The 18,330-nt window shown below is 45.3% G+C and overlaps 1 protein-coding gene across 19 annotated transcripts in view; it reads left to right on the plus strand.

Annotated features, from left to right (window-relative positions):
* The window catches only part of LOC143824016 (protocadherin beta-16-like), a 234,763-nt gene extending 218,448 nt beyond the window's left edge, over positions 1–16,315 (plus strand). For 17 of the 19 annotated variants that reach the window (XM_077310804.1, XM_077310803.1, XM_077310800.1 and 14 more), the window contains one exon: positions 14,239–16,315. In XM_077310804.1, the coding sequence (XP_077166919.1) occupies positions 14,239–14,358 (120 nt within the window). In that variant the 3' untranslated portion in view covers positions 14,359–16,315. The other 2 variants (XM_077310817.1, XM_077310811.1) reach the window with 2 other exon arrangements.
* Positions 16,316–18,330: the final 2,015 nt, after the last annotated feature.

Consider the following 18,330-nt stretch of genomic DNA (forward strand, 5'->3'; position numbering starts at 1 on the left):
TTGGCCTGGTTCTCATAGCAGTTGATGGAGGGATACCCCAGAGAACAGGAACAGTTCGAATAAAAATTAATGTACTGGACAGCAATGACAACTTTCCTCAGTTTACGCAATCTGAATATATAGTGGGATTAAAGGAAAATAGTCCTAGAGATACGCTAGTCTTAAAAGTGGAAGCCAGAGATTTGGATTTTGGTTCAAATGCACAAATCTCTTATTCATTCCACCGGGTTCCTGAGAAAATAAGCACCTTGTTCCAGTTGCATCAAACAACAGGAGAAATCACCATATTGGGACCCGCTGACTATGAAAAGGAAGCCAGCTATCACATCGACATTAAGGCAACAGATGTAGGGGGCCTCTCAGGCCACTGCAAGGTCCTGGTTGAAATTGAGGATGAGAATGATAATGCTCCTGAGATATCGGTCATATCCCTCACCAGCCCTTTGGCAGAAGACTCTCCCTTAGATACGCTGGTCGTGCTCTTCAGTGTCACAGACCGAGACTCTGGAGATAATGGCAGGACCTCCTGTTCTGTGGACATGAACTTGCCTTTTCTGTTAAAAACCACCACGAATAATTATTATCAACTGGTGACCCAAAGTCCTTTGGACAGAGAGAGAGTCCCTGAGTATAACATCACCATCACAGCTACTGATCGGGGCTCTCCCAGGCTCACTTCAAAAAGAACTATTAGGGTTGAGATCTCCGACATCAATGACAACCCTCCAGTGTTTGAGAAAGGCAAGTATGAAATGCAAGTGTGGGAAAACAATATTCCAGGCCTGCTGATGGGCTCAGTCCATGCTGTTGACCTGGATATGGAGCAGAATGCCCAGGTGACCTATTCTCTTGTGCCTGGAAATGCCAGCGGTGCTCCTGTGGCCTCTTACGTCTCCATCAACTCTGAGACAGGGAATCTGTACCTCCTGCGATCCCTGGACTATGAGCAGATCAGAGAATTCCAAGTGACAGTCAGGGCTTCGGATGGGGGTTCTCCTCCACTCAGCTCGGAAGTTGCCATTCGAGTTGTCATCCTGGATGAAAATGACAATGCGCCCTTCTTCCTCTACCCGCTCCAGAACAGCACCTCCCCCTGCAACGACCTGGTGCCCAAGTCAGTGGAGGCTGGTTACCTGGTGGCCAAGGTGGTGGCTGTGGATGGGGATTCGGGCCAGAACTCTTGGCTGTCCTATGAACTGCTGAAGGCCACCGACCCCGGCCTCTTCAGCATCGGAGCCCAGAACGGGGAGGTGAAAACCAGGAGACCCCTGACAGAGCGAGACACCAGCAAGCAGAGGCTGGTTATCCTAGTGAGGGACAACGGCCACCCTCCCCAGACCAGCACTGCAACCCTGAATGTCCTTCCGGTGGATGGCTTTTCAGACCCTTACCTGAATATTGCGAGTGTCCGTCACGATGAAGCCCGGGAGGAAGATGGCTCCTTGACGATGTACCTGGTGATCTGCTTGGCTGCAGTGTCCTTTGTGTTCCTGATCTGCATCATTGTGTTTGTCGTCATCAAACTGCACAAGAAGGAGTCTGGCTTTCTCTCTGCCCTTCCTCAGTTCCCACCTGCCTTACCCGAGATCCCAGAGACTGGTGTGGATTCTCAGAGTGGATCACTCTCCCGGGCTTACCACTATGATGTCTGCCTAACGGGTGGATCGCTAAGCAGCGAGTTCAGATTCCTTAGGCCTCTCATTCCTGTTTTCTCCATGGGGGACCCAAATGTCTCTCAGAATCACAGGATTTCTTCTCTCTCTCAAGACACACCTGAGCAGGCAGAGGGCCAAATACAAAGAGAACAGGTAAGTCAGATATTGTTCTTGAATACCTCATAGTGCTAGGCAAAACGTCATAGTTGATTCTTTACATCTCCCTTCTTCAGTTGATGGTCACTGATAATTTTAGCCTGCTGGTATTGTAAATCCATGTTTGCATTTGTAGTTTGAAGCAGCTCTTTTCATACTTACATGATTTTATTCCAACTAAGGGTATTGGCATGTGTCTTTCTTATAGTCATGTCTTCATTGTCCCTGCTGAAAACAATTGTTATGACTTCCTAACTGAGCTCAGCAGAGCAAATGGATTTTGTTGCTTTACGTTTCAAGCTCAGGACTCTCACTTGCAGCCCTAAGGCTGTTCCTATTGTTCAGTGATAATTCATTCTCCAAATACAGTACATTTTTGATGCCGAGAGAAGTAGCTTTTTAAGAATTTGAAAGCACAGATGTGTCAATCTATGTTAAATTTTATGTGGATGTTCTAACTGGAGCATTGATTTTTAGCCTCTTAATTAAAGCGAGATATTATTATTTATTTAATTTATTCTCTGCGGTGGCCTTGTAGGGATGGTTGAATGTGGTTGTAACAGCCGTTGTTTCAATATAAGAACTTTCAAGAGACTGTGGATAGAGCTACACCTTCAAGGTTTCCTTGGGCTGTGATCTCAGAAAGCCGGAACATTTGCTATCTACTCACTCATTGCTGCAATCTGTTTTTTTCCCATCCCATTGCAGCCATTTATACAGCCCTGCATATGCAGCAAAATTACCAGGAATGGGACTTCATTCAATTGAACATGCCAAACTATTGTGTAACATATTGTTACTCAAATGAGCATTTTTGCCTGGTCTGCCAATTGCCAATGAAGGCCATAACAGGGACATTCCAGAAGTAGACAGAACTTTATTGCAATAAAGGGGCTCTAGGTGGCAAGGACCCACGGATTCTAATGAAGCATTAGCAGTAACTTTTTATATAATGTGACAAACACATTTTAGATACATGCAGATCTTTCAACATGGACGTTTCCACATCTGTATAAGAACATATTGTCAAGTACAAACATATCTTCTTTCCCTTATTATGTAATATATTTATGGTTTTCTGTAGACTTACAAATACAAGCTTTGCAAAAAAGAGTTCCCTTATCTCCCTGTATCAGTAGTTCTGCTTATTCTGCCATGATCCCGGATATTTTGCTTGATATTACCCATTTTGCCAAATCCTATTTAGCACAGTAACTTTTTACACAGCTGCAAAATTTAACCAAAGTTGAAGTTAGCCTGTGAACTCAAGTTATACACTCTTAAAAATGCATTAGCCCTGTCAGTCTTGCTATCTTTCCTATCAATATCACAGGTTAACTAATCATTAAGGAATTGCATTCCTTTCCATAGAGATCAAGGTAGCAGATGAAGAGAACTGCCATGTATTTAAGACACACTTAAAAAAAAACACAATTAATAAGCAGCAAAACAAAAACACCATCCATAGATTTAAAAATTGCTAACCATTAGTCAGAAAATGCACAATGGCGATACATGGTAACCTCCTGCAGGGAATTAAAGCGAGTATATGTGCTCAGAATTGGAGCGAGTATATATGCTCAGATATGCTCAGATATGCAAGGCTCAAGGCTTGATAGAGCTGGAAGTCAAAAAGGCTTTCTTCTAGGCTTGGCAACTAATGATTTTTCTGGAGTCATTTCAATCTGACATTCAGGATGAACTTTGGAACAGAGACTGCTTTGGTCACCTTAGTTGATGACCTCTGCTGAGAACTAGAAAAGGCAGTGGGATCCAGCTACTTCTGCTGGATTTCTCAGTGGCCTGTGATCCTATTGACCACAGCATCCTACTGAACAGCACATGGACTGGAGGACACTGTGTTACAATAGTTTGAGTCCCATCTGGGGGGGGGGGTTACCTCGGAAGGTGGTGCTGAGGGATTCCTGCTCCGCCAGCCATTGACCTGTGGGTTCCATAGGGTTTCGTCTGTGCCCGCATGGTACTTCATATGTGTATGAAAAGGTAATCCAAGCTGTTGGAAAAGGTAATCAGGAGGTTTTGGCTACATTATCACCAATCTATCGATTACATCCAGCTCTATATTTCTTCTCCACCTAATTCCAAGGATGCTGCTGATATTTTCAACCAGTCCTTAGAGTTAGAAGAGTGAGTTCTTATATGCTACTTTTCTCTAACCGAAGGAGTCTCAAATCAGCTTCCAATTGCCTTCCCTTTCCTCCTCTCCCCACAACAGACACCCTGTGAGGTAGATGAGGCTGACAGAGCCCTGAGATTACTGAAGAAGAAGAAGAGCTGGTTTTTATATGCCGCTTTTCTCTATCTGAAGGAATCTCAAAGCAGCTTACAATCCCCTTCCCTTTCCTCTCCCCACAACAGACACCCTGTGAGGGAGATGAGGCTGAGAGAGCCCTGAGATTACTGAGGAAGAAGAAGAGTTGGTCCTTATATGCCGCTTTTCTCTACCCGAAAGAGGCTCAAAGCGGCTTACAATCCCCTTCCCTTTCCTCTCCCCACAACAGACACCCTGTGAGGGAGGTGAGGCTGAGAGAGCCCTGATATTTCTGCTTGGTCAGAACAGCTTTATCAGTGCTTTGAATAACAGCAATACAAATATTCTCCCCAGGCCTCATTGTAGATCTCCAGTGTGGTAGCTAGTTTGCCTACGTCGGCAGGCAGCTATCTGGATTCTCCAAGCAATCTGTCCAATCCTCTGGCATGTTCATTCTTTGCCTTCTTCCCTTCTTACCAGTTCATGAGAACAATTGCCAGTGCTTGTGCACATTTTGCAGCCAGGTCTCCTCAACCCTCAACATCTATTGCTATGTCTATATCTAGAAAGAATGTTCTTTACAGATTTCCAGGAAAACTGGTAAATGAGAACATTTTTTGGAGTTATATTGCAGCATAAACACAAGGTGGTGCTGTTGCACAATACAAAACACGATTCAAGTAAAGGCTTATTCGGAAATATCTCCCGGAAAGCTGTAATCATCGCAACAGTCTGAAAGACAAAGGCAAGGACTCAAGAGTGAGCATCTTTGGAAACTGATCAAGAAAGGGGCTTTGGTACGCAGCACATGGAGATATACTCTCGAATATACTGGAGATGAATGCAGCAGCTTGATAAGCAACATCCTGTGTGAAATCTGTGCTGAAGGAGGCTGAGACAATGGCAGTTCACAGCAGCATCTGGCAAGGTTGGTTTTTCTCCCTGTCTCTCTGCATGTGTGGGGCAATCTGTGAGTCCTTCCGCTATTCAGTGTCCGAGGAAAAGAAAAGTGGGTCCCTGGTGGCCAATGTGCTAAAGGACTTGAAGGTGGAAGTGAAGGAGCTTTCTGCTCGCAGAGCGCGGCTGGCTTCTAAAAGCACCAAGCAATATTTCCAGCTGGACCCACACTCTGGGAATGTGATATTACAGGACAGAATAGACCGAGAGGCTTTGTGTGGTCAGAAAGATCTTTGCCTCTTGCTCTCAGAGATTGTCCTAGAAAATCCACTGCAAGTACATAGAATAGAAGTTGAAATAGAGGACGTGAATGATAATGCACCGCGGTTTTCTAAAAAAGAATTCTTTTTTGAAATACCAGAGCAGACTCAAGCAAATGCTCGATTCCCCTTGGAGAAAGCTCAAGATGCAGATACAGGAAAAAATGCGGTTCAGAATTATAGCCTTAGCCCAAATGACCATTTTAGACTGGACGTCCAAAGTCGCAGTGATGGGAGCAAATATGCAGAATTGGTATTGCACAGTCAATTAGACCGCGAAGAGCAACCACAGTTTTTGCTGATTCTGTCTGCTGAGGATGGAGGGGTCCCAAAGAGAACTGGAACGGCAAAATTAAAGATCAATGTTTTAGATGCGAATGACAATGCCCCTTGTTTTCGTCAGTCTCTGTACAAAGCGAAACTAACGGAAAACAGCCGATTGGAGACATTGGTCACCACAGTTGAAGCAAATGACCAGGATCTTGGTTCTAATGCCCAAGTGACTTATTCCTTCAGCGAGGTGCCAGAAAATGTGCTCAGTTCTTTCAAGCTAAACAAACATACTGGGAAACTTACTGTTGCAGGAACCATTGATTATGAAGAGGAGAGAAGTTTTGAGATAAGCATCAAAGCCACAGATGGAGGGGGGCTCTCTGATTACTGCAAAGTCATGGTGGAGGTTGAAGACAGAAATGACAATACCCCAGAGGTGATGCTCACATCCCTCACTAGTCCCTTGCCAGAAGATTCTCCCCAAGATACTGTTGTAGCCCTATTCAGCGTCACAGATCAAGACTCTGGGGAAAATGGCCGAACTTCCTGCACCATCGAAACAAACCTGCCCTTCACGCTAATAGCCTCTGAGAATAACTACTACCAGTTGGTGACCCAGCAGCCCCTGGACCGAGAAGGAGTCCCAGAGTACAACATCACCATCACAGCCACAGACTGGGGCTCTCCCAGGCTCACTTCGACAAGAATCATCAATGTCCAGATCTCAGATGTCAATGACAATGTTCCAGTGTTTGAGAAGCCAACATATGAAATGCAGTTATGGGAAAACAATATTCCAGGTCTCCTCATAGGTCTGGTCCAAGCCAAGGACCCTGACAAGGACAAAAATGCCAAGGTGACCTATTCTCTTTTGCCTGGAAAGGTCAGTGATCAACCCGTGTCCTCTTACGTCTCCATCAATTCTGAAACTGGGAATCTGTATGCCATCCGCGCAGTGGACTACGAGCAGGTGAAAGAATTCCATGTGACTGTGAGGGCTGTGGACAGCGGTTCTCCTCCCCTGAGCTCTGAAGTTATGGTCCGAGTTGTTGTCGTGGATGAAAATGATAATGCCCCATTCATCCTATACCCTCTTCAGAATGGCACTTCCCCATCCAATGACCTGGTTCCCCGGGGGGCGGAGGCTGGCTACCTGGTCACCAAGGTGGTGGCAGTGGACAGAGATTCCGGTCAGAACTCCTGGCTTTCCTACGAGCTCCTGAAGGCCACCGAACCGGGTCTGTTCAGTGTGGGGGCCCAGAATGGAGAAGTGAAAACCACAAGACCAATTAGCAAACGAGACACCTTGAAGCAGAAACTTATCATTGGAGTCAGAGATAATGGTCATCCTCCCCAGTCCACGTCTGCAGCGCTAAGCATTCTTCTTGTGGATGGCTTTTCTGACCCTTACATGAAAATGGTGGAGATCCCAAAGGAGGAAGTGGTGGGGGAAGAAGACCGAACCCTGACCATGTATCTGGTCATATGCTTGGCTGTCATCTTCTCCATTTTTCTGGTCTCCATGTTGGCATTTGTTGCCATCAAAATTCAGAAAAGGAGGAAGTTCATAGAGAGCTCTGCCCTGAATCTCCCAGTGGGACCGAATTTCCCAGAGAACTGCGGAGATGCTGATGGTGGATCCCTTTCCCGGGCTTACAACTATGAGGTGTGCTTAGCTGGTGGATCTCTGAGCAGTGAGTTCCGGTTTCTCAGGCCTCTCTTTCCTGTGATTTCTGTGGAACCTGCTCAATCCCAGGGGCCTCAGAGGATTTCATCTGGTTCCCAAGAAGTTCCTGGTCATGCTGCAGAAGGGCAACTCATGAGCCAGGTAAGAATATAATTGCTGTCCCATTCCTATGGGTAGGTGCACAAACATCTTTAATATATAAACCTATACAAAACCCTTGGTAGCTACATTCCAGTGGTAATTTTCCACGTCTTTGACCTGGTGACTCTTTATCTCTTAATCCCAAGTGTACCGCATTTCAGAAAATATTACTGATGCTTTGAAATGCTTCCTTCTCTTTTTCCATATTTTCTCTTTGTCTACATTTTCCCCATTCTTACATGAATAATTATGTTGTGCAAGATCTTATAGGACAGGATTGCCCTCCTTATTGTCCTCCATTTTGCGTTCCTTACATTCTTGAACTATTTGTCACTGTGTAGGACACAGTGTTTTTCAAAAGCAGTGAGGAACAGGAGAACAGTTCAGTGTCAGGGAGTTGCCATATCAGCCTTGGGATAGACAACCCCAACACACGTATCAAAGAGCCTTCTGCTAGGATCCAGCAAGCCAGGTGCCAGCCGCTCTTCTGGGGAAAATTGTCTTTGAGAAAACAATGGCCATGGTTTATGCCCATCATTGACTCTTGGACCTGCACATCAGACACCAGCCCGGTCCTCTTCTACCTCCTCACTTCCCCCTATGCTGCCCTCATCACTGATAGATACTGTAAGTTTGGGGAATATTTGGTCCAAAATCTTGACTTCCTCTACAGGAACTGCCACAGTAGCTGACTATTACCTGGACATCTCACTATTTCAAACATAACATATTAAATAATGTATTATATTTCCTCTTTTTAATGGTGTATTGTGCATAGAGCTGCCATTTGGAGAAAAATGTACAATCTCCATGTTTTTTCTCAATTTAGCCACATGGTGGCAGCATTGGCAAAGAGATTTGCGGGAGACATGCCTCTTATTTTTAAAGAGCCGATAGATGGAGAATTCAATACCAAAGGAGAGGGAGTTGTCGGCAGTGACATGCAGTAGTCGGCATTGCAGAAGAACTATCATTCACTCAATAAAAATCAGAAGATTTTGATTTAAGAGACAGAACATCTAAGCAGGGAGAGTCTGGAACCAATACCTTCAGGATCATGAAAGGTCTGTACTTTTTGTTCTTACTCTCTCTGTCTGGAGTGGTGTGTGTCTCCATTCGCTATTCTTTGCCTGAAGAGAAGAAAAGTGGGTCTCTGGTGGCGAATGTGCTGAAGGATTTGAAACTAGGAGCAGGGGAGCTCTCTGCCCGCAGAGCCCAGCTGGTTTCCAAAAGCAATAAGCAGCATTTCCAGCTGGACACCCATTCTGGGAATCTCTTTGTAAATGAAAAGATAGACAGGGAAGCCTTGTGTGGCAAAATGGACTCTTGCGTTCTGTTGTGCGAAATTGTGCTGCAAAACCCTTTAACAATCTACAGTATGGAGATGGAGATAGAAGATGTGAATGACAACACTCCTGCCTTCTCTCAAAATCAATTCACATTTGAAATATCTGAACATGTTTCTACAAATACACGATTCCCCCTGGAATCTGCCCAGGATGCAGACTTGGGTGAAAACAGCATCCAGAACTATACTCTCAGTCCCAATGGGCATTTCAGGCTGGATGTACAAAGCGATGAGACTGGGAGCAAATATGTGGACCTCATTCTGGAGAAGTCTCTAGACAGGGAGGAAAAGTCTCAGCTTCGGCTGATTCTCACAGCGGTTGATGGAGGGGTGCCAGAGAGAACGGGCACAGTTCAAATAAACATAAATGTTCTGGACCTCAATGACAACCTCCCTCAGTTTACACAATCTGAATACAAAGTGAAGCTCAAGGAAAACAGTCCTCGTGATACTCTGGTCTTGAAAGTGGAAGCCAGGGATTTGGATTTTGGTTCAAACGCGCAGCTCTCCTATTCGTTCCATCGGGTGCCTGAGAAAATTCATCACTTGTTCCGCCTGAATCAGAGCACTGGGGAAATCACTGTTTTGGGACCAATTGACTATGAAGAAGAAACCAGCTATGACATGAACATCAAAGCCACAGACGGAGGGGGTCTTTCAGGGGTCTGCAAGGTCTCGGTGCTGGTTGAAGATGAGAATGACAATGTCCCAGAAGTGGTGGTCGTATCACACACCAGCACATTGCCTGAGGATTCCCCTGTAGATGTGATAGTTGTGCTCTTCAGCGTCACAGATCGAGACTCTGGAGACAACGGCAGAACATCTTGCTCCATTGAACCAGGCCTCCCTTTTGGGCTAAAGCCTTCAGTGAATAACTACTACCAGCTGGTGACCCAGCAGCCCCTAGACCGAGAGAGGGTCCCCGAGTACAACATCTCCCTCACAGCCTCAGACTGGGGCTCTCCCAGGCTGTCTTCCTCAACAATAATTAACATTCAGATCTCTGACATCAATGACAACTCTCCAGTATTTGAGAAGTCACTGTATCATATGCAGCTACGGGAAAACAATATTCCAGGTCTCCTCATAGGTCTGGTCCAAGCCAAGGACCTGGATACAGCACAGAATGCCAAAGTGACCTATTCTCTTTTGCCTGGGAAGGTCGGTGATCAACCCGTGTCCTCTTATGTCTCCATCAACTCTGAAACTGGGAATCTGTATGCCATCCGCTCAGTGGACTATGAGCAGGTGAAAAATTTCCATGTGACTGTGAGGGCTGTGGATGGTGGTTCTCCTCCTTTGAGCTCTGAAGTTGTTGTCCGAGTTGTTGTCATGGATGAAAATGATAATGCCCCATTCATCCTGTACCCCCTTCAGAATGGCACCTCCCCATCTAATGACCTGGTCCCCCGGGGAGCAGAGGCTGGCTACCTGGTCACCAAGGTAGTGGCAGTGGACAGAGATTCCGGTCAGAACTCTTGGCTTTCCTATGAGCTCCTGAAGGCCACAGAACTGGGTCTGTTTTCAGTGGAAATGCAAAATGGAGAAGTAAGGACTACCCGTGTGGTTACCAGTCAGGATGCTTTTAAGCAGAGACTCCTCATAGTGGTGAAAGACAACGGGAAAGCCCCGCAGTCCAGCACGACGAGTCTTAATGTCCTTCTGGTGGATGGGTTTTCAGACTCACATATGCAAAATGTGGATCTGCCTCCTGAGGAAGAACAGAACAATCCCCTATCTTTATATTTAATAATATCCTTATGTTTAATTTCTTTTCTTTTCTTGTTTTCTGTGGTAACGGTGATAGTCCTTTGGCTACACAAAAGAAGGAATTGCGAGAAAGGAAGTCACATTTCTTCTGGGAATTTCTACTGTGATGCGGACTTTGTTCCTAATTCTTCTGGGCCGAATGGCTCTGGGACTCTTTCCCATCCAAACTGCTACGAGGTCTTCTTAACGGCTGGTTATGGGACCAACGAATTTAAAGTTCTCAGCCCTCTGCTGCCTTCACTAGGTGTGGATCTTAAAGCTCCTGTGGCATCAAACAATGACTCTCAGGTAAGGAAAAGCCAAAAATTTTATGTGTAATGTGTTCAAAAAGGTAAAGGTATCCCCTGTGCAAGCACCGGGTCATGTCTAACCCTTGGGGTGACGCCCTCTAGCGTTTTCGTGGCAGACTCAATACGGGGTGGTTTGCCAGTGCCTTCCCCAGTCATTACCGTTTACCCCCCAGCAGCAAGCTGGGTACTCATTTTACCGACCTCGGAAGGATGGAAGGCTGAGTCAACCTTGAGCCGGCTGCTGGGATTGAACTCCCAGCCTCAAGGGCAAAGTTTTCAGATGGCTGCCTTACCACTCTGCGCCACAAATGTGTTTAGGGGAAAGCTAAGTAAATCATAGAATAATAGAGTTGGAAGGGACCTCATGGGTCATCTAGTCCAACCCCGTGCAGTATGCAGGACATAGTGAAATAACGCACTGGATTATGTTGCATAATTGTAGAAATAATGGCCCAATCCAGAGGGGGAAAACTGAACTCTGCAAACATCTGCACTGTGTCTATCTGGGGTAGTGAATAGCCTAAGCATGAGGTGAGAAGGGAAACAGATGTTCCCTCACACAGGTTGCTTGCTCTTCAGGGCATCATAGCCCTCTGCTGCCCCCTGGTGGCAGGAGTACCATTGGGGAAGGATTGGGTTTTTCCGCCATGTTGTAATGTTTTGTACTGTTTTAATGGGGGATTTAATGGGATTTATTGTTGTGGGCTTTTATGTTGTAACCCGCCGTGAGTCAGCTTCTTGAGAGTGACACGTAAGAAATTTAAATAATCATCATTATCATCATCTTCATAAGCTTCAGGGTAAGGTGGTATATAAATATAAACAAACAAACAAACAAATAAATGTGGTCAGAGGTTAACTTTTAAACAATAAAAGACTGCTTCCATTGATTATTGTTTAGAAAGCCTTTTCTACTTCCCTCACATGCATGTATTCTCAGTTTATGATTCTTCAAGCGGCATATTAAGCTATTGATATAAGAAAGCCCCACTGGTGGCTGATCAGGAAAGCCATCGGTCTGCAAGTAAGTGTGGCTGTAGTCTATCAATCAGCATGCATGCCACAGTGTGTTTCCAGACAGGTGCCAAAGAAAACATAAAAGTAGTTTTTCCCTTTTCCTTTCCGCCACACCTGCGGAATCCATCATGGTGTCAGATATGATGACTGAACAGACAGTGGGGACTGAAAACAGTGAAATGTTAAAGTTTTAAATGATTCTATCATGTTTTAAATATGGTTTCCATGTGATTGTGTGATGCGAGCTGCCTTGGGCCTGTTTGTGAGGAAGGATGACCTCAAAATCATCAAAGTATAAATAAATAAATAAAAATCTTACTCCTGTGTGGAAGCCCTCCCTTTTTTGTATTCATCTGCTCTTTCTCTGTTCCAGTGGGGGTTCCAGTGGGGGTTTCGTAGGCTGGAGAGATGCTAAATCTAACAAATCATATAGATAAACCTTAAAGATACAACAAATTATGTGGTTCAAAGTGCCACAAAACTCCGTTTCCATCTTATGCTTCAGGGCCTTGAGCTGTTTTTTTAAGGGGTGTGACATAGACCGGTTATGCACTGGGAACTTCACTGCCCCAGCCCCCATGTAGGAGCACAGATCTGGGGCAGATGAGGTGCACCACGCCAAATGCTCCCCCATGTGGGTGCAGGAAAAGGTGGGGCAACCTACCACGACTAAAACTCCACCCTGCAGCCCAACATGAAACCTCCAGTGCATAAACGGTCATAGGAAGTTATCAAGAATGTGGGTGGATTCTGGTGACTTGATCATTCTGCGTAGTTCAACCAGACAGTTAAACAATAACTTCAATAACCGACTGCAGTGTGGTGATAGTGGTGGTGGTAGAAAGTACTGTCAAGTCACATCTGATTCATCATAACCCCGTAGTGTTTTGAAGGCTTACAGGGGTGGATTGCCCTTGCCTGCCTTTGCGTAGCAACCTTCAGAGATCTGACAAGATTGCATTAGCTGGGCCATCCATGTAGGACAATCGGATGCTGTCGGTGTTGGCAGCCATTCCCTGGCTTCTCTTCAATCCATGTTATTTTCTCTGTTATAAGTTGAAAGAAAAGGGAGACGCTACAAGGCAAAACAAAGAGAAAGAAACAAAAGGTGCAAAAGGAAAAGGATTTTGAATGATTGAATAACCTCTACACGTTTTGTGGGGAATTTATTTTTAGATACTTTTTCAATTCCTTTCCATACATACATGGTTCAAGTGTTGTATGGAAATGAACTGAAAAAATATATATAGAAGTAAATCCCCCTGATGAAGGGGAACACAAAAAGTGTAGGGGTTATTCAACCATTCAAGATCCCTGTTCTTGAGACTCCTTTGGGTAGAGATAAGCGGCATATAAGAACCAACTCTTCTCCTTCTTTTGCAAAATTTGTTTCTTTCTCTTCGTATGTAAAGTAAGGCCAGCAAAATTGAGGTGTTCCACCAGGCTTATGGCTGAGGCCAAAAATCACATCTACCATATATGGCTGGTCTCACCACTAGGGGAGGAAGGGAGAAGGAATGCTGAAGATTGGCTCCTCCCCCATCGGGATTTTAGTCGGGGGGGCATGAATTATAACGTTTTAATTTTTTTTTTGTAATTGTTGTTATGTTGTAAAGAGAAAGAAAAGAAATAAATGTGAGAAATGACATTTGGCAAGACCCTGAAGGAATCCAAAGCTATACTGAAGAGTATTTGATGGGTCCAGTGCTGGAGCTGAATTCATTGCAGTGACCTACAGTCTAGTTCTGCACTATGATACCAGAAGGCTGAGATATTATCATGGTAGCCAACATTTGACCTGAGTGGGGATCACTGTGGAGAGAAGGGCACAAGTAGGGAGGTATAGCCTTTGCAGAAACTCAGAGGAATATGGCAATTTTTATTCTCATTATGAAAATACAGCAACTTGGTGTTTAAGCCAACTGGAATGAACAGTTGCATCTGAGTTAATCCTAACCTAGTGTTGTATGGTTTTTTGATATAGCTTTTTCTAGAGGAATGTGGTTTCCAAGTGTTAGTGGTCCTGGCCACACATGCAGGGCTACCCATTTGAATCAGTCTGAAGGATTTTGGTTTTATCCTGGCTCAAATTCACAGCTTCCCTTAAACCCTTCTATGCTACCTTCCAGCAACTGTTTTCTGCCAAGATCTTAGCAGCCAAGCTCTTAATGCTATCTTTTGCTGCAGTATAAACTGAACATACCTGCTTTTGATGGCATGGCATTGGGTAGGGGATGGTCCTTCGGGTACAGCTTTAATCCTCAGCATTGATTTAAGCCTCAGCATTGATTTTTACAGTAACCGAGACCCATTCAGATTGAGCGCTTGTGATTTTGACTGATAGCATTCCTGCCAAGAGAACAAAATGCCGTATTCCGAAATGCTTACCATATCCTTTTATATCCTTTGCAGGCCCGAGGTGCTGCCTCTGAAGACGCAGCCGCCAGACCTGGGGGGCCGGGTGGCACAGGGAACCAGCCGATAACTGCAAACGCAAACCTTGGCCAAAATGACTGGCTTTCCTATCAATAGACGAGGAAGACCAACTCTGCCCGCCATTCCAGCACTGTCGGACAAATAAGAAGCAGGACACCAAGCGTCGCACAAGAAGCCTGAAGCCTGCCTCCCCACGAGGAGACGTCCAAGAGAAAGACACCAGGCCAAAGCACCCAGCAGTTCTCCTGCACAAGCCCAGTTCACTCGCCTGCCATCCATTCAAGAAGGGCTTGCCCAGGAGAACTTCTCGGTGGACTGTAACCCAGATCCTTCCCTCTCTACCGCTGCTTCATTATTTCTGCTTGTTCCAGTCTGAAAATAGACAGTGGCCCTGTTGAGCTAGCTGTGAAGGAAGCCTAAGAGAAACTCTTGCATGCTTGCTTGTGATCCTTCCTTATCTTCAGTTTATGACTGTGGATATTCTTGCTGCTTTTCAAAGTATTTCCAATGCTTATTGCAATCGTCCCAAAATTCCACTGCCTGCCCTTCTTTGGCCCCTGATTGTTCCCTGTGTCCTGCCCCTTCCTTGGAAGTCCTGAGCGAATAAGTACGTACACACAGAGCGGAAAGCGAGAAAGAGCCATTGGGACATTCCCAAGCCACAGCGGAAGGGATGGCCGGCGCTCGGCTGCCGCTTATTTCAGGGGGGAGAATCTTCCTGTGAGCAGTGCCCATAGCTACTGAATCATATTGAGTTTGTGTGTATACTTACTTTTTAAACTCTTTGATTCTGTCCTTTATTTTTTCTTTAGCCATGTGCTAGAAACTTCTCTTTTGTAGTGTCCACACACACACAGAGACACAAAACACTTATTCGCTGAAAATTAATCCCAGAAGCCATATCAGTCTGTTGGAGCAAACCCCACAAATTGGGTATTCCGGGAGAAACGCTCATAGACTACCGTCCCCTGCCTCAGATGAAGCTGCTAGACAGAGATTCCATACTGACAGCTATAGAAAGGGGGGGGGGGGATATCTTAATGGCAGGGTCTAAAGGCCCCCAAATGCAAGAGGTACAAGGGGTGACGTTATTACATGGGATTCACGTGTTACCAAGAACGCTGTGATTATTCGCAGCAGCGGAGATCCCTTTTTGCTCAAGGGATTGAGCCCTATAGTAACGGCTGGTCCGGGCTCAACTCTCAGGAAATTTAATTGTTCTTATGTACCTCACGGTGAGGAAAAATCACGCCGGCTTGTCCCTCCTCCTTTGCAATGTCCGAGGAAGGATGAACTATGCTGCTTGTCAAAAGGAGTCTTTACCCGCCTTTCCTTTTGGAGCCATCTGTGCATCCTTCAGATGCTGGCTCACACAGTGCTGGGGGAACTATTCTCATGGTAACCCAATTGGATTTGCCACCAGTCTGATCTCTTCTGCCAAAGGGACAGCTTGGGGGTAAGCCCAGGCACAAGCCCATGGGAAAGCGCTCACATCTTAACAAAAGAATAGTAGAGTATGTGACAGTGGTGTGCTTACACAGTTGTGGTTATGTGATTGTGTGGGTTAGGACTAGGTCTTCTTTTGTAAACATTTGTATTTTGAGAAGTATACTCTATTTAAGCAATGGGGAAGACTCACAACGGCAAAACATTTTGACTTCTGGATGAAAGAGAGTAAACAGGTGGTATTATGGACTAGCTGAAAAGTGATGAGGTCGGCATCCCATTGCCAGTTGCAACCAATGGGGAAATTTTGCATTAGAGCTAAGGCCTCCCTTCCACTAGGCAAGGAGACCCATTCAAGGGAGCCTGGCTCCCTTGGAATCGTTAACGCCAACCTGATGATTTCAAAGGATGCCGACTGATCCGAAACTCCAGTAAGAACCTAATTTTGTAGAGTTATGAAAGGCTGGAAAACCCTTTCTTTTGTGTGCTCTCTCTCTCCTCTCTGTTGAGATGAAAATGAAATGCTGGAAACATTTACATATTATTTGCCAGATTTCGATATTATGTTTGTATGTTCATAAAAATAATAAAACCACTTCCTTAAAAACTGTACGGATCAATGATGATTTCTGAAGCAGAAATCCCAGCATTAGAAGCTGCTGTTTCCTAGCCCATTTTCAAGCAATGGGAAACATTTCATAGATGAAATATTTGTTCCCCAAAAGAGATCTATCTGCCCATAAATACCTCCCAGTGCCACCTGGAGATCTCCCACTATTACAGTTGACCAAGATCAGTTCCCCTGAAGAAAATGGCTGCTTGGGAGGGAGGAGTTAATGGCTTTATAACCTGCTGAAGGCCCTCCCTCCCCACTGACTCCACCTCCGAGGGTTGTCAGTTCTAGGTTGAGAAATGCCTGGTTTTCTTCCCTGGTCTTCATTTGCTGGCAAACCAAGCTGGCATATATCTGCAAAGTGTCTCAGCTTATCATTATATCCACGCTGAGACACAGTATTCCTTTAGACCCCAGATTATCTTGTGTGTCATACTATCCTCTCAGTGGCTGGAATCCTGAAATGCCAAAAATCCAAGATAGAAATATATAAACTTAAAACACATGGGAACTCAACACAAAAGCGGATGCTACAGGAACAATTTGGCTTGCCGTAGGCCCCCTGTCCTCTTTCTTCCTGCAAGAATAGTTTAAAATAGTTTTAAAAAATGATATCCCTGCAGCATGTGGCAAACCCATCAAACATCCTCCATTGCATTTTCTGCACTCTGTTTTACTAGATGTTAATGGGGAAACCAGCAGGAGAGAAAATCCATTGCTTTGCTTGGTAGCCTCCACAACGTCCTTTCAGGGTCTAGAGCTAGCCTCAGATTTGCATGCTGACTCGCCTGAACTGGTAACAAACACATCTCTGTCACTGTTCATTAGAGGCATCTCTTTGACCGTGTGGGTAGTTTTAATCTAATTAGTGTAATCCAGTTACAGCCTGGCTTGACAGTTGCAAAGACACTGGGGCATTTCCCACGGCTTAAAAATAGCACAATGGTTGCCGATTGAAAACGCTACTAATTTGCCATAACGCACGACGTCGTCAACAATCTGCAACAATCCTGAAACCGATCAGCAATAAGCGCTTCGTTGTGGCGCTTTCAGGGGAATCCAGAAAACTGGATTCACCCTCCGGATAGCGATACACTCCTGCAACCAATCTGCAACAGTAGCGCTAAAGACCTGTGCGTTACCATTGTAGCTGGTTCTTCAAAGTCCCTCCCCCTGGATCTCTCCTCCAAACTTCCGGCGAAGCGATCGCCATTTTTTTTTCTCGGAGCGAGCGGGGATAAACGCACCGGCGAGCCTCTTTCTGTTTAGAGGCTTCCCTGGCTTCAGTCCTTCACCTTTAGTCACTAAGCACAAACCACTTAAAAGCCCGTTTGCTGAAATAAAGTCCCTTTATTTTTTACACATAAATTCAGCCGAAAATCGAGCCCGTGAGAAGGGGGGGGGGGGAATTTTTTTTTATCACTCGAGGCAGCGTGCCAACGATCATACAATCAAACGATAGATCACATTAGGCAGCTGGATGGGTCTCTCCAGTGCAAGGAATCTACGTAGATTCGTTGCTATGGGTCTGTTTTTTTTTTTAAAAAAGCTTTCTTAAAGGGAAAGGGGCTGTTTGGGAGCATGCTAACGGCTGCCCATTGGCTGCTTGACGGCCAGGGGCGGGACAAGCTTGGCAATAGCGCTTCCTTTCTAGCGATTTCTGCCGAGACCGGAAGCCTGTGGGAAACGCTAAAAAACGCAACTGATTCCACTACAAAGCCAGGTGTGCAAAACGACGAATTCCACTATTTTAAATGGCGATTTTTCATTCCGCAAACAATTTGCAACAAAGATCGCCGTGGGAAATGGCCCACTGTTTTGTCAAGACTGGGATAGGGGTAGGGGAAGTCCCCGTAACAAATACTTTTGTTCCACCCTGAAGGAATGAGGTCTGGGTCAGTTTCACTGAGCACCATCACATTAGATCTCTCCTTAAGATCTTTGGCTCCAGGTGCCTTAGGTAGGGACAGCATCAGGCAGTTTTGTCATCCTATGTGGTGGTTCTCACT

This window comes from Paroedura picta, chromosome 14, assembly GCF_049243985.1.
Source record: "Paroedura picta isolate Pp20150507F chromosome 14, Ppicta_v3.0, whole genome shotgun sequence".
Taxonomy (NCBI): domain Eukaryota; kingdom Metazoa; phylum Chordata; class Lepidosauria; order Squamata; family Gekkonidae; genus Paroedura; species Paroedura picta.